At 38.9% G+C, this 14,637-nt stretch overlaps 1 protein-coding gene across 5 annotated transcripts in view; it reads left to right on the top strand.

The window, feature by feature from the left end:
- The window catches only part of LOC132787644 (ankyrin repeat and fibronectin type-III domain-containing protein 1), a 38,379-nt gene that overhangs the window by 9,996 nt on the left and 13,746 nt on the right, over positions 1-14,637 (top strand). For 2 of the 5 annotated variants that reach the window (XM_060794832.1, XM_060794833.1), the window contains exons 1-2: positions 8,323-8,546; positions 9,531-9,630. Coding sequence is in view for 4 of the 5 variants with exons in the window: in XM_060794833.1 (XP_060650816.1) it covers positions 9,623-9,630 (8 nt within the window). In the remaining variant the exon portion in view is untranslated. Of the gene's footprint in view, positions 1-7,104; positions 7,536-8,321; positions 8,547-9,530; positions 9,631-14,637 lie in introns of those variants that run through there. The other 3 variants (XM_060794827.1, XM_060794829.1, XM_060794831.1) reach the window with 2 other exon arrangements.

Genomic DNA, 14,637 nt, shown 5'->3' with positions numbered 1-14,637 from the left:
TTGACTTGCTTTGTTGTTATATCTCATGGGGAATTTGTCTTTAAAATGTGGTTTTAGTATCTATAAAAGAATCTTACTTTTTATAAAAATTCTTAAAATTCGTTTCCACAAAAGAAAAATTAAACATAATTAAATAATATTTAAAGTCAATCTCAACATTTTTGACTTGCTTTGAATTTTTATAACTTGTTATATACGATGCAAAATTTGCCTTGGAAACTTGATGATTTTTCAGTATAATATCATGATGCATAAAGAGGTTTAAGCATGGGGAATATTAAATCTTTTCTATAAATTCTTTTAAAAATTATTGTCATAATTTTTAAAATTATTTTTTCTGCAATATTTGAGAATTGTTTTATCTTATTCCCAATACATTTTTAAATAAAAGTGCTTAATTTAATTGTAATTTTCAATTTCGCTTAAGGTTATTAGATTGTTCTATACCTAAAAATATTATTTTCGTAATTAGAAGAAAAGAATTGCAAATAAAAAATATGTTTTGTATAATTTGAATCTGAGCAATTTCTATGCTTTTATCTAATCGAGTGAATACACATTTTAAACAATAATTCTCAAATTCTTTTTCTTCGAATGCTTTTCAATGCAAAACACTCATTGAATTTCATTTTTGTCGTCTACCACTCAACTTGAATTATTCATAAATGCGGATGGTCATTGGATTATCTGGTTATACATCAAATTGAATCAGAGCAGAGAGACAAGTGGTCAAGCTGAAAAGCGTTTTGGTCAGCAGCAGCACGAAACAGTGCAGCAGAGGGGGTGGCAGCCAGGGAGGCGGGCAGGAAGTGGACAGCAGTGAACCGTGGGAAGTAGCTGAAGCAGCAGCAACAGCAGCAGCAGCAAACCGCTCAGTAAATCCAATGTCAAGTGTCAAAACAACTTGTCTACAAATTATATTTGTAAACATGCCGCAGGAGTTGCATAACTGAAACAAGCTGTTGTTTGCTGCCCCCAACTTTCCCCTTCCTCAGTCCAACGCTGACCGTGGTGACAGCCACGAGAGGTTTGCAAAATTTTCGGCAACTTTAATTGCAAACGCAAAAGTTACTCTCGACGCGCTGTTGACGTTGTTTGTTCTTTGTTTTCTTTTTTTTGTTATAGTTGTTGTTTGGCGTATTACGCAGAGCGCCGTTTTATGAGTTTAAACTTTGATATTTAAAATGGTAAAGCAAATAGCAGAGAGAGAGAGAGAGAAAGTCGCGAAGGGAATAGCGAAAAGCAATGGGTAGTTTAATTTTTGGGTGCTTTGTACCCTTGGGTTAGATTGGGTTTTGTTTGCATTGCTCTGCTGCATTTGTTTCTAAATTTAGAGAACTTTTTGGCGCAACTCAAACAACAACTACAGAAAAACAACAGCAGTAGCTTCTACTCCTGCTGCTTCTACGGCTACAATCGGAATAATAATAACTACAACAAAAATAAACTACATCAGCAGCAAGAGCAACAACAACTGCTTGCTGCATGAGCTGAAAGCCAAAGTAAGAGATATAAAACACAGGGCGAGACGAGTCGAGTTAAGTATTTTTGGGAGCCCAGAACTTGGATGTATTCACATACATATATATATATATAGAGTATACATCGTATATACAACACTCACTGGCTTAATTGTGAATGCATTATTCATGAGACAAGAAGGCAAAAAGTGCTTTGAAGCGCCCGAAGGACAAACGCAGCCAGCCAATAAAACACTGACTGCCCTGCTTCAGTTCTTGATCCGAATCAGCCTTTTGTTGTGGACACAACACACAACGACGTAATACACCATATTTTTGTGCGTGTTGTGGCGCCTGTCTTGCAACTTGGCTAAGACAAGGCGACCGACACGACTTTTGAGTAAACGAAGCATAAATGAAATTGCGCATACGTCATGTGGCTCCAAACACACACACACAATGCTAAGCAGAACTCATTAGCTAGTCAACGTGGGCAATGCGGTTGGTGGGAGGGTGGGCATGGCAATTTATGTACTGTAAAATTTTATAAATTTGTGTTGCACAACTCGACGAAAAACTGCGAAAAGTTCATCATTGTCGTCGTCGCTGTTGTCGCACACAATTTGCGTCGTTGCCATTTTGTTTTTGATTCATTTTCTGTCATTTCATATTGCTGCCACACACACACACACTCACACACAGTTGTGGCAGGCTGTTGTATAGTGCGTCAGCATCAGTTCCAGTTATGAGAAAAGGTCACACTAGGTAGGCCGGAATATGATTACGAGCGACAGGAGAGCGACAATGCCACACACATGTTGCCCTGTCTCCCTCAGAATATGAAGCATGAACAAGATGGTTATGAAATTGTCTTGTCAACTTGAAGGGTTGAAGAGCCATAATCATAGACCATTTCTCCAACATTGAGAGACATCAAATTATGATTACAGTTGTGCTGCAGGACCAGAAATGTGGCTAACTTAATTTGCAGTCTAAATTGCTTTTGAAAAATAAACAAAAAAAAATATAATTTATTTCTAAGAAAGCCATAAATAATAAACTATATTTTATGAGAATTTCCAAGAAAAATATTGTATGTGTCAGCTTGTTTTGCATTTGCTATGCATATAAAATTCTAACAGCTTGCAATCTTCTTTTTTAAAAAATAATAAATTGCATTTGTTTGTTTATTCGTCAAATGTCCAGTCGACAATTAAAGTAAAATAACCAAACAAAACAAGACCAATTAAAGCAAAGATAATTCTTTTTTTATTTATTGAATACGAAGAATTAAAGGAACGTAATTAAAATATATGAACCAAACTTCAAGCGTCGAAATAAAAACAAATTCCAAACAAGTAAAAAAATATATGTATATATAAAACCATACAAAAATATTCCCATTTACAGACAAAAGAACTCACTTGTTTATTTATTAATTAGCAGCAATTGCAAACATAAAGTTAAAGTAAAAGAATCAAACAAAAATGTATAAAATTGAAGCAAGACAAAACTTCTATATATATTTATTGATTGGCAACAATTGAAAACCTACAATTAAAGTAAACAAACTATGCAAAAATTTCCTAATTATTAATTGTCAAAAGTTTAAAGCTTACAATCAAAGTAAAAGAATCAAACAAAAGAAGTCAAAATGAAAGCAAAGGCAATATTTATTTATTTGTTATAACTTAAAATCTTCAATTTATGTAAAAAAAAACTTATACAAAATTTCCAAATTAATGTAAAAGATAATAGAGACAATAACATAAACAATAAGCAATGTACAAATCTTACATATCACATCGCATACTGTAATCAATATAAATTTGTAATAATTAAATAACGCTCTAATAATAGCTGCGATTTTCGCAGGCGGACCCGGAAAATTAATTCAACTGTCTGTCAGGCCTTGCCCCAATTTGATTAATGCGATGATTTAACAAACTAAATTGATATAAAAGAGAGAGATTATGTGGCGTACAGAAAAGAAGGAAGGAAAATCAAGCAAACTACACGCAAATTGAGAATATTAAAAGCATGTCTTTTCACTCAAAGTAGAAAGTCTTCGCTACACTATTTGCAAGTCTCTTCAAGTCACAAAGTTTTTCCTATGCATTATGTAGATTCGAGTTAGCCAAGTTTAGCATTAGAGTCAGGAAACATTGCCTCTCAGTGTAGTTCACATTCTGCGCCGTAAAGTTAAAAATTATGTGAGCATTTTGTTAAGTACAAGCACTTGGAGTGCAAAGTAGGAAAAGAGTGAGTGAGAGAATTGAGAGCCGCCATATGGTGTTTGTTTTGTGATGAACTTTAAATCGGCAGAACGACATGAAAGCGAACTTACATAATTTTGCGCTCATTTTGTAAATCATGGTGCCACACACACACATACACTTATACTCACACACACACTGAGAGACCCGCACACATTCATTTCATTTACGAGCATTAGTCAGCGAAATTCTAACACTAAGTTGACAGCGTTACCAAAATGATTTTAAAAGCATCAAAGGGGAGGCACGAAGAGCCAAGACGTCGCACACAATTCTTGGGAATTTCACACTGTGTAAGTGTGTGTGTGTGTGTCTTTGTGTGTGTGGCACATATGGTTACAATTGAGTGCCATGAAAATCAGTTGCGAGTTGACAACTGAAATGGGAATTTGCCTAAAGTGCGAATGAGGAGACAGTTATCAGACGTTGAGACAGGCGACACAGCCTGGCATAGAAAGACACTCAAAAGGAGCTAACACAGGCTCACACCTATACATACACACACACACTCATGCATAAACTCAGACAGGTAACATGCACCTTGAAGCTAACCTTGCCAAAAACAGGAGCTGAATGTTTTCTCTGTGCCAAAATGTCAAATGAAGCGACATTAGTTTGTTTGTCTTCATTGTTGCCACTTGGCAATTCGCTAGTTTCCAACATAGTTAAAGTGCTTTCTAGGGTATACACACACACATAGACACAAACACGGAGACACACGCACATGAGCAAACATAAGTTAATAACAATGATTATTATTGACTTTGCTGTTGCTCAACTTGCCACTTGCTACCAGGCATCTGCATTGCAGGCTTTTTGTCTGTCAACTACAAGCTCACACACACACACACACGCGCACTCACACACACAATCAAGTTGACAACTACAGTTTTCTAGAAGTCAACCCTGTCGCCATGAAATGTGGCAAGTGCTGTGGCAAGCTCTGGCTTTGCTCTGCCTCAGCCTGGCTGCCTTCTTTCCTCTTCCCATGACAATGACAATGATGAGAACAACTTTTCGCACAGTTCGTGCTCGCCTTGATGAACCAACACCATGAAGGGACAAAAGGCGAAGGGAGGAAAGAGGAGCGAGGGCAGCTTGGAGGAGTTTGTTGCTTGAAAGCGTTGTAATTTGATTGAATTTGCGTTGATTAAGCGTATTTAGCTCTTGGCAAATTATGCATGTGTCTAATTGAGAATTGACTTAATTGTTTTTGCAACAGCGTCTGTCTGCCCCACCCTTCCTCCCTCCCTATTCTATCCTCTTCCTTCTGCTCACTGTTGCCCAGGGACACTCAAGTTGCCTGCACACTTGATGTGGTTCGTGAGGCGAAGGGCGCGATTTGAACGTTTATTTTGGTTTCGAATTAACGCAATTAGCATGTGCACACACACACACACACATACACTCCAACTTTATTAATGGGTCTCTGGGTTGCTGAGGGAAGCGGGGAGGGCAGCTGTGCGTTCTGATTGCAAACAGCGCATTTTGGTTTTAATTGAAAAATGTTGCGCATACGACATGTTGTGCATATTTTTCGGCAGCGCAATTTGTTGACTGATGTGCGTTATGAGCATTACAAGGTTATCTGTTCGCTCTCTTTAATCTCATCGCGGTTTTACATTCGCTACGCGAAATGGAAACTCTTTAATGAATTACCCCATTTGTGGCATGCAGCACTTGAATTTGCATAAATCAGGCGGAGTTAATAGCATAAGCGATGACTTGGGAGTTTTAAATATGATTAATGGGAGTTGTAAGAACTTCGGCTATTTGCAGGTAAGCCTGGGAGTTTGCTGAAGTTGAAGATTTAATTTGTTGTGGGAGTTGAAGTCGGAAAAGCTTAAAGGGAATTTCAGTTAAATGTTGGAAATTAGCCGAAGGATTTCTCTAAGATTAAGTGAGTAATTATATCAATGAGATTTATAAATGAGTGGCATTTTGAATTTGAAAGAAGTTCATTAAATTGATCTACAAATATATGTTGATTGAGTAGAATATTTAATTTGTATTAAATGTAAGAAACAAAGTTAGTGAAACTTAAAGAGTCTTTGAGTTAAATGTTGAGGTCTATGAAATTAGCTGAAAAGTTTCTTTAAAATTAAGTGAGCAATTATTTTAATGAGATTTATACATGTGTGGTATTTTAATATTTGCAGTAGCTCATCAGATTAATCGATATAAATGATGTAAAAGTATATTTTATATATGAAAGGTTTAAATATGATTATCGACTGCTGGCTGATGTGTTTTTTATATGCAGACACTTTATTATGTTTAATCATAAAGCTGACGATGCCCTTGTACGCTTAATAAAATGTAATTGTAAAAATCAGATAAAGCTATAATAATTCAAAGTGTTTAATGAAGAAAGACATGCTAAGAATAGCTCAATTAGTTTCAATTTAAGTTGCAATAAGAGCAACAAGTTGCGCATGTTGCAAGTTGAATTTAAGCGTACAATAGAGAGAGAAAGAGAGAGAACAAGAGAGAAATAATGACAAAAGTAGAGAGAAAAAGAGAAGGAGACTGTTTGGCATAAAGAGTAAATAAAAGAGATGACTGTTTAAAGATCTTATTTTGTTGTCCATTCGCAAATAAAAGTAATTGTGTTTATGGCTACGGGGTTAGAAGGTCAAGGGGTTAACTGTTCTGTGTTTGTCGACTAATTGAGAATATTGTCACTTCATTTGGCTTGGCTGATAGTGCAATACACACACACACACACACATGCACACAACAGCTGTCGCATTAATCCATTAAGAGGGCTACTGAATTGCAATTTGCGGCCATCTTCAACGCGCTGACACCTTTGACGTGCAAGTCATAAACTTTTGCCAAGAGAAGAAAGGGAGGGGTGGAGAGAAAGGGGCAGATGGAGACAGAGGCAACTTGTGGCAAGAAGAGATGGGCAAAATGAACATGTCAATGACAACATTGTCGGGGCGGTGGCACATTAGCCGTGGCATTAGCGACAGCTGGCCATGGAGCCGGAGCTCGAGACTGAGGCAGAGACCAAGACCGAGACAAGTCAGTCAAGTCAAACCCCAAGGCTTTCTCTTTGCAACGCAGCCATAAAAAGCGTCTACATTATGGTAATGGTTAAATGGGTAATGGTAATGGTAACTAGGCCGGCCAGTGACCGCGACGCCGGCAACTGCTGCTGCTGCTGTTGCTGCTGCTGGTGGTGGCGACAACGTGGGCAACTCTGGCGACAGTTAATGGTCATTAAAATGTCCAGGGCAGCGTGAAGCTTAAGTAATTGCGTTAGTTTACAAGTTTGTTCAGCACTTGCAACGCGACGCACGACGTTCGACGTTCGATGTTCGCTCTTTGACTCATTGACTTGTTCTTCTGTTTTGTTGCAGGCGCAAGGATAGCAGCGCATTGCAACGTTCAGCTAGCATTGATTCCTTTGCCGAGATTGTGTTTTGTGACCTGCCTCGTCCCTCGTTGGACATACCTCGAAATGCAGGAACAGCAACGGGCACAGCGACAACGACACCAACGCCTTTCAGCAAAAGGCCCTCGGCGAGCAGCCTGTATTCAACGTGCAGCAGCATTGCGGCAGCAACAGCGGCAGCTGCCACCTCGTCGCAGTTGCACGCTCAGTTGAATGTCAATTATGGTGACCTGGGCATCGGAGGAGCAACTGGCCACCATCATCACCATCAGCATCAGCATCATCATCATCATCACGGTGGCAACGGCAGCAGCAGCAGCGCCAGCAGCAGCCGACGCGAGTCCATGCTGAGTCCATCGTCAACGCGACGCAATAAGCTGACCAGAATCATTAATGGTAAGTAGCAAAGGGATTCGGATTGGGGCGAGTCTTGGGAGGAGTGACATTTAGTTACTGCGTGCAACAGCAGCAGCGTCGTGTGTGCCATATTGATAAGTCTGTGTGTGTGTTTGTGTGGATGCAAAAGATTCTATTTAGATCTCAATGGGACGGAGCAACAACATCATCATCATCATCGACGACTCTAGCGACTCGGTTTATTTACTTTGGGCCTGATTGAAATTCAAATGGACGCTTAACGCTCTCGCTCTCGCTCCTGATGCTGCATAAAGTCGTTTCCCTAGAGGCTTACTGGCTGCCACTTAATGGTGGCGCAGCTTTTTGCATATAATTTAACAAATCAATATCATATCAAGAGCCATAAAAAAAAATAAAGAAAAAACTGGTTTTGCATTATCGCCAACTTCCGCAAAAATGTTGCATTTGAAGGCCACCAGCCTGCCCCCTGGGAGCATTACAGAAGCTGCATCGGAAGCTTTGCAATGATAGCAAAAAAAAATAGACGGCAAAAAAGAAAAGCTTAATACGATCGTCAGCACTCATTTATCGCTGCTCAATTCCACGAAATGGCAACGCCAACGCAGACGCCAACGCAGACGTCGACGTCGCCGTCAACGTTAACGCCAACACAAAAGAGAGCGCTTGACTGCCTTCTGATCTAACTGTGCAGCGCTGACCACTACGCTCTTTCGTTTCGTTCAAGACGTTGACGCGCTGCCTTAGCTCAGCCATCGATCGTCGTCGTCGTCGCTGTCACTGCAACCGCAACAACTTCAGTTTCAGTTGTCTAGCGACTTTTGCTGAGAGCGCAGCGCGCTGCGCGTCGGTTGTGTTTTCAAATAATAAACAAATAAGAAACGATCTTTGCTAAATATCGAATATCAAATTGTGCAGTGTCTAATAACAACGTGTATAACAAATATGATTAAGAATCAAAGATCGCAGCAATTGATTGAGAAATTGTAAAGTCAAAACAACACGAAAAGGAAAAGAAAAAGCAAGCTACAAGTATGTGTAAAAAACGCGACCCTCTGCGTTTCGTTTCTGCTTCGTTGAGTTTCTTCAACTACCTGTTTGCGGCTGCGCGTGTGTGTGCGTGAGAGTGACAGAGAGAGAGTTACCTGTGTCGATGTGTGTGTGTGTTGCTGGTTTAAAGAGAGCAAGAGCCAGAGAGATCACGAGAGCGTAAAAAACTGAACGAAACACCAGTGAGTGGCTTTTGTTGTTGCCAAGTACGAAGTGAGCAGTGTCAAAAACTAAACGCGACGCTTTCGTTTAAAAAAGAAACGTTAAAGCAGCAAACCGACAAGAAAATTAACAACAACAACTACAACGACAACAAACTTGCCGCAGGGCAAAAGAAATTGCTGCTGTTGACGAAGCTGCCTCTGCTGCTGCCATTGCTACTGGCATTTGCTGCCGCTGCAATGTTAATTAAATATTACGTGCCAGTAAAATAGCAATTTACAGCAGAGAGACAGCAAGAAAAAAAAAAAAAAAAAATATGTAGTAGGAGTAGCAGCAAAGCAGCAGCATGAACAGCAGCAGCAGATCTAAGTGTAATTGCATTGCGTGTCCAATTGTTGTTATTATTTGCACGCGCAACTACAACAGCAACAGAAACATCTGCAGCGAAAGTGAACTTTTGCTTTTGTCTTGTCTATTGTGCGAGAAATCAACTTGACTGCAACTAATTTACTCACGTGTCTATCAGAGTGACTCAAAACAGCAGCCAGAGCAGCAGCAGCAACAGCAGCAAAAGCAAAAGCAGCAAGAGCAGCAGCAAAAACAACAAAGTGCAGCATAATTACAGCAAGTCGTAGTCTCAGTGGCAACCCTAAGTAACTGCATCTCTTTCGCACACACCCGTTCGCCGCTTACAAGCTGTAAAGAGCTTTACGGGTTGCTCACTTTGTTTTTTTTTTCTTCTTCTGTTTTTGTTGTTCTTTTTTTCTTATTATTTTTTTTCCGTTGTTGTTGCTGTTTTCGCAGTTTTTGTAGCCGCCGCGACGTCGTCGTCGTCGTCAACGTCAACGTCGTTTTCATTAAAGTTGTTTGTGTTGCAATTTTAAGTACGCCGCACAATGAACAGGTAAGCACAACATACACACACATAGAGTTACTTACACACACACAGACAACCACAACACAAACACATTTACACTGATATTACTGTCTGCAACTTTGTGGCTAAAATATGCAACGCCATGAAAAACTTGAACTATTGCAACATTTTTTTACTTTACGGCAAGACACTTTTCCAGATGCCTTTCAAAAGTTTATTCACATCTCAAGAAAGTCGCATCCGAGTCGAGAGATGTCTTTGCTGCCTTTTTTTTGCACAGTTATTTTACAGGTTTCAGTTTGGTTTCGGTTTCGCATTTCTTTTCGTATTTGTTTTTGTTTTTGTTTCTGCACTGTCTGTTGTCTTTTGTGTTGTTTTCCATTTCATTTTCGTATTTGTTTTTGTTTCTTTTTGCGGCAGCTGCAGCTAAAAGTCCAAAATTGGCACCCGCTGGCCATGTTGAGAACCTCAAACTGACCATTAAAATTGCAGAGCTTCAACTTGGCTTGTTGTTCAAAACAAAATTCCAAAAAGTGTCCAAAACAGTAGCTGAAATATACCCTGGAAAAAAGAAGTAGCTAATTTATGGCTCGAAACTATTTGCTTAAAAGAAAATGGAAATTCAAAAATCCAAAAAGTTTCCCTAACAGTTGCTAAAATATACCCTTTAAAAAAGAAATCACTACAATATTGTCTAATGTGGTACTCGAAACTATTTACAAGGTACCTAAGAGTCGAGCACGCATGCCTAGCGCACTTCGTCTTCGTTTAGTTTTGAAAGAAAAATGAGGAAAAAGTTTTTGCGCAAAAGCTTTAAGCTGAAGTCGCCTCCCCTATTTGCCACCCCCCATAGATTGCACTCCCTTGTGACCTGTACTTAAGTGCACTTAGATCTCGACCCACAGCGAAAGTTGTGCGCCCCCACATCGTCTTTTCATATTTATTTTGATTTTATTTTGCTTATTAAAAAGTTTTAAATGTTTGATTAAAAAGTAATTCATCTCAAATTTGTTGTGGCGCTCTGCACAACCTTAAAGTTCAGTTCCGTTTTTGTCAAGTTATTGTGTAGCGTTTGTTTATCGCTTATCGCACAGTTTGAAAAACAACTTTTATGTCTTTAGAGGAACTTAATAGTTTCGGACTGATAAGCAACAAAAAAAAAAGTTTTCGTACCTGAATATTTAATGATAAGCAGGTTTCTTGTGACATGCCGTTCCATATAGATACTTTTGTATCTACTTTTTTGTTTGTTTACTGTCTACTCAGGTATTATGCAATGTCTGCAAATAGTAAGAATGCCAAGTAGCTGCGAAGGAAAGCCAATTGTAACGTCATGCGTGGGCTGCATTGCATTTTGCTTTGTGCTCTGCCAATATCTCAGCAACAATTTGAAATGCAATTGAAGGCAGCAGCCGAGAGCAAATGGTACAAATGAAAGAGTGAACGAGCGAAAACTTAATAACACCTTTGGGGGCAACTCTTTGAGCAATAAAGAAAATGCCAAGATTCCAAACGCTGTTTTCCAGCACTATTATATATATGACTTATTTGTTCTGTTTTCAAGTTTCAAGTTACCTTCTGAGTACTGTTTGCAATTAACTTCATTAAGAGTAAGAAAACAACAAAAAGAAGTCTCATCGATTTGCTTTGCCTCTGGAATTTTTTAATCAAAAATATCGAGCCATGCAAATTGGTAAACGGAAGCGTCACAGCTTTTTTTTCTTTCTGACCTTAAGGTCTTGTCTTGGGTTACCTCATTTGTTAACGTGTGTGTGTGTGTGTCTGTGATTTCAAAGGTTGTGCTGCGAAGAAATCGTTTTACAAAGCAGCAGATAAGCGCCTTGAATCAATCAAAAATCTTTTAAATCGAACAATATAAATGAAAACGCTTTGTTGTTATTGTGCCTCACGCCAATTCTTGGCCATTCTTTGCTGTGATTTCGATTCTATTCTCTCTTCTATTGAAGTTTGGGTTCCATTTCGTCACGTTGTCGTTGCCGTTGTCGCTGTCGGCCTCAAAGAGTGCCATTAGCACGTAGCGTTCACATGTGGCGGGGCACCCCACACACACACACATACTCACACACATTCCCCCACACATCCGGATTGACAACCACACACACACGCACACACCCTCACATGCAAATGGACAGCAATAGTCATAGATATATACACACAACATATATATGTCAAATGGTATCGCAGCAAAAGAAACTTGTGCGACTTTTGAACTTAATAGCCACAAAGGTCAAAGGGCTGATCACACACACACATATATAGCTTATATATATTACCATTTATTCCACGGCTGCTGTGACCCAAATACATGCAAGTTACAGTCTGGAGGACAGCAAAGGAGATAGGGCATATTCCCAACGAGCAGACATTCGAAATTCGACCCGAGTGACCAATCAATTTTATGTTGCACTTAATTGTTTCCCTTTTATCAATCTTTAAATCTGTATTTAGCTCATAAATTGACCCGCATCGGTCTCTTGCCTGGGCCCCCAAGTCAACAAAAGGCCAATTGACAGCCTTAACTGCAGATTTCTTGCTTGTAATAATAGCCAAGTTAATAGTTGGCCCGCACAATCTGCACTCTCTCACACACGCAAAACTTTTCAATTAGAGTCGACATCAAATTGAAATCCTTTTTTTTTTGGTTTTTGGTTTTGTATGCAAGCCAGATTTGCGCCTTGACCCGTCAAACACAAACACACACACACCCAACAAAAAAAGGGAACTTTGTGCAAATCGGGCGCGATTTGCATAATTTTAAACGCTGGCTTATTGGTTTTGTGTTTGTTTTCCCGCAGAGCAGCAAAAGGAATTGTGGCTAAATAAAAAAAACAACAATTGAGAAAATTCTAGGGGCGGTCACAGGAAGTGAAGACCCTGACAATAAATGTTTATTATCATTTCAACACAGAGAGAGTAGTCAAAGCTTATCAGGAAATAAGAAACATATGGAGAAGATGGCTTGCATATATTGTATTTTGTTTATAGGAATACATAATAAATTATTGATAAATATTCCAAGATTTTTATCTCAGTACCTAGAAGCATAACAATTTATTCAAGTTTTTAGATATTATTATTATTATTATTATTATTTTATTTAACAAAGTTTTAGATTTCCACTTCATATATTAGATTGAAAAACAATACTAAAAATAATATGAAAACTTTATAAAACATTTTTGTTTTATTAAATGATTACGATATTTTTGTTGCCTATTCAATGAACTTTAATTTTAATTGAATCCACCAACTCATTTAATACTCTCCTTCTAAATTGTGAGAGCATTAAAATTTCGGTTCTTGTTACTCTTCGTTTACTTTTGTCAACATCCAAAGTTTTTTTTTTGTTGTGGCACATTTTCATTTGGGACTGCAAAAAGCATCTGCGATTTGCATATCTGATTAATATGAATACATTAGTTTTGCTGTTTTCTGATTTGGCACAATAAGCCAACGTAGAATGTAGGAGAGCAAAGCGAAGCGAAGAGAAGTGAATAAACCAACAGAACTGAGAATTAAATGCTCCGACTGATTGTGAGACAAAGGTCAAGCGAAAAAAGATTTATCACTGGCCTTTATTCAATCCGCACACACACACACACAGAGTGTGTGTGTCTTCTTCTACTACTATTTATCTATCCATAATGTCTGGTTACTTAAATTCAATTGGCGTTTCCGCTGAAGTCGAGTGTGATGCAAAGAGGAGTGGGAAAAATGGGGAGTCGAGAGCTGCTTTACTTGTCTCTCAGTCATAATGCGATTTCATATTTTACAAAGACATAAAATATGCTTTTTGCTACGTCGCTTTAAACTCAGTTTCCCGACACTGTCAGAGAGAATCCCTCCCGCCCCCTTCTCCCTCTAAGACTGTCGACTGTGGAGCCAGTGAACCGAGTGCTTTAGAGTTCTTGCCTTTTTGGTTGGTTTTATTGAGGAAGCGACAAATTTATTTAAATGAAGTCAAAATGCTTTCTCAGTGGTCGTCGGTCGTCGCTTGTCTTGGGTTTAATGTGTGGTAGATTTGACAATTATGACAGCACGAAATGCAAGATAAAATCGGCATAATTTAATGCGATCTGACGTCTCCCGTTCTCTTTTTGCTCCCTTGTGCTTTTCGGTGGCTCGTCTCGTCGTCTGTTGTCCTGTGTTTTCACGCCTGAGTGGCCAGCCAAGCAGGACCTGCACTCATCGCCCAGTATCTGCTGTGTCGCCCCTATTAAGTGGATTAAGTTGTTTTGGCGCTTGAAGAAGGCGCATGCTTCTCTTCTCACTCTCTCTAGGCTTCCAACTCACGCCTGGGATGTGACCTTTGACTCGGCTAGCGACAGTGCGCTGTGATTTATGTTGGGCAATGGCAATTTAGCGCTGCGTAGCTTCATAAATTTTATTATCATGCAATTGCAAGCTTAATGTTCTCACAGCTCTTCTATATACTTATACCCTGTAGCATTAATGAGTGTGAAAAGCATGCACAACTTAAATTAGATTGAAGAATTTGAATAGAAAATATGTCTTGTTATTATACGGATAATCATAAATTAACTAAACTTTGAAAGTGTTTTCCAACCACTGTTTTGAAGGATATCTACTCGTCAGTCTTAATATTTTCTTTACATTTTATTACCATACATAACTTTTATGGTTATTTGATTTTAAAGAATATTATACTCGTAAAGGCTCTAGAATCCAGTTTATAGGATACCTGCTAGTCACGCTGCCTGCAGCTGTTTGCAGCAAGTACTTGGATCTCTTCAACGGTTATGGACCAGTAATTTTTATTTATTGCACGCTCGCAATTGACAGTTTAGTAGGTCTCTGGGTTCACTTTCGTGCCGGGGTCAAGTTGCCCGATCCGAGCCCAGAGAAGATAATATCTGTCAAAAAGCTTAGAGTTTATTAGGAACGTGCTAGGGTGATGACAGGCTGCTTAGACAAAAAAATATGTGTGGCCTGAGGCAGCAGCTTAGCTGCAAACGAGATTAACTAATTAATTGAATTTGTACTGGATTAAAT

Source organism: Drosophila nasuta, chromosome 2R (genome assembly GCF_023558535.2).
Source record: "Drosophila nasuta strain 15112-1781.00 chromosome 2R, ASM2355853v1, whole genome shotgun sequence".
Lineage (NCBI taxonomy): Eukaryota > Metazoa > Arthropoda > Insecta > Diptera > Drosophilidae > Drosophila > Drosophila nasuta.
The sequence above is the reverse complement of the archived record's forward strand: the minus strand, read 5'-3'. Positions and strand labels throughout refer to the sequence as shown.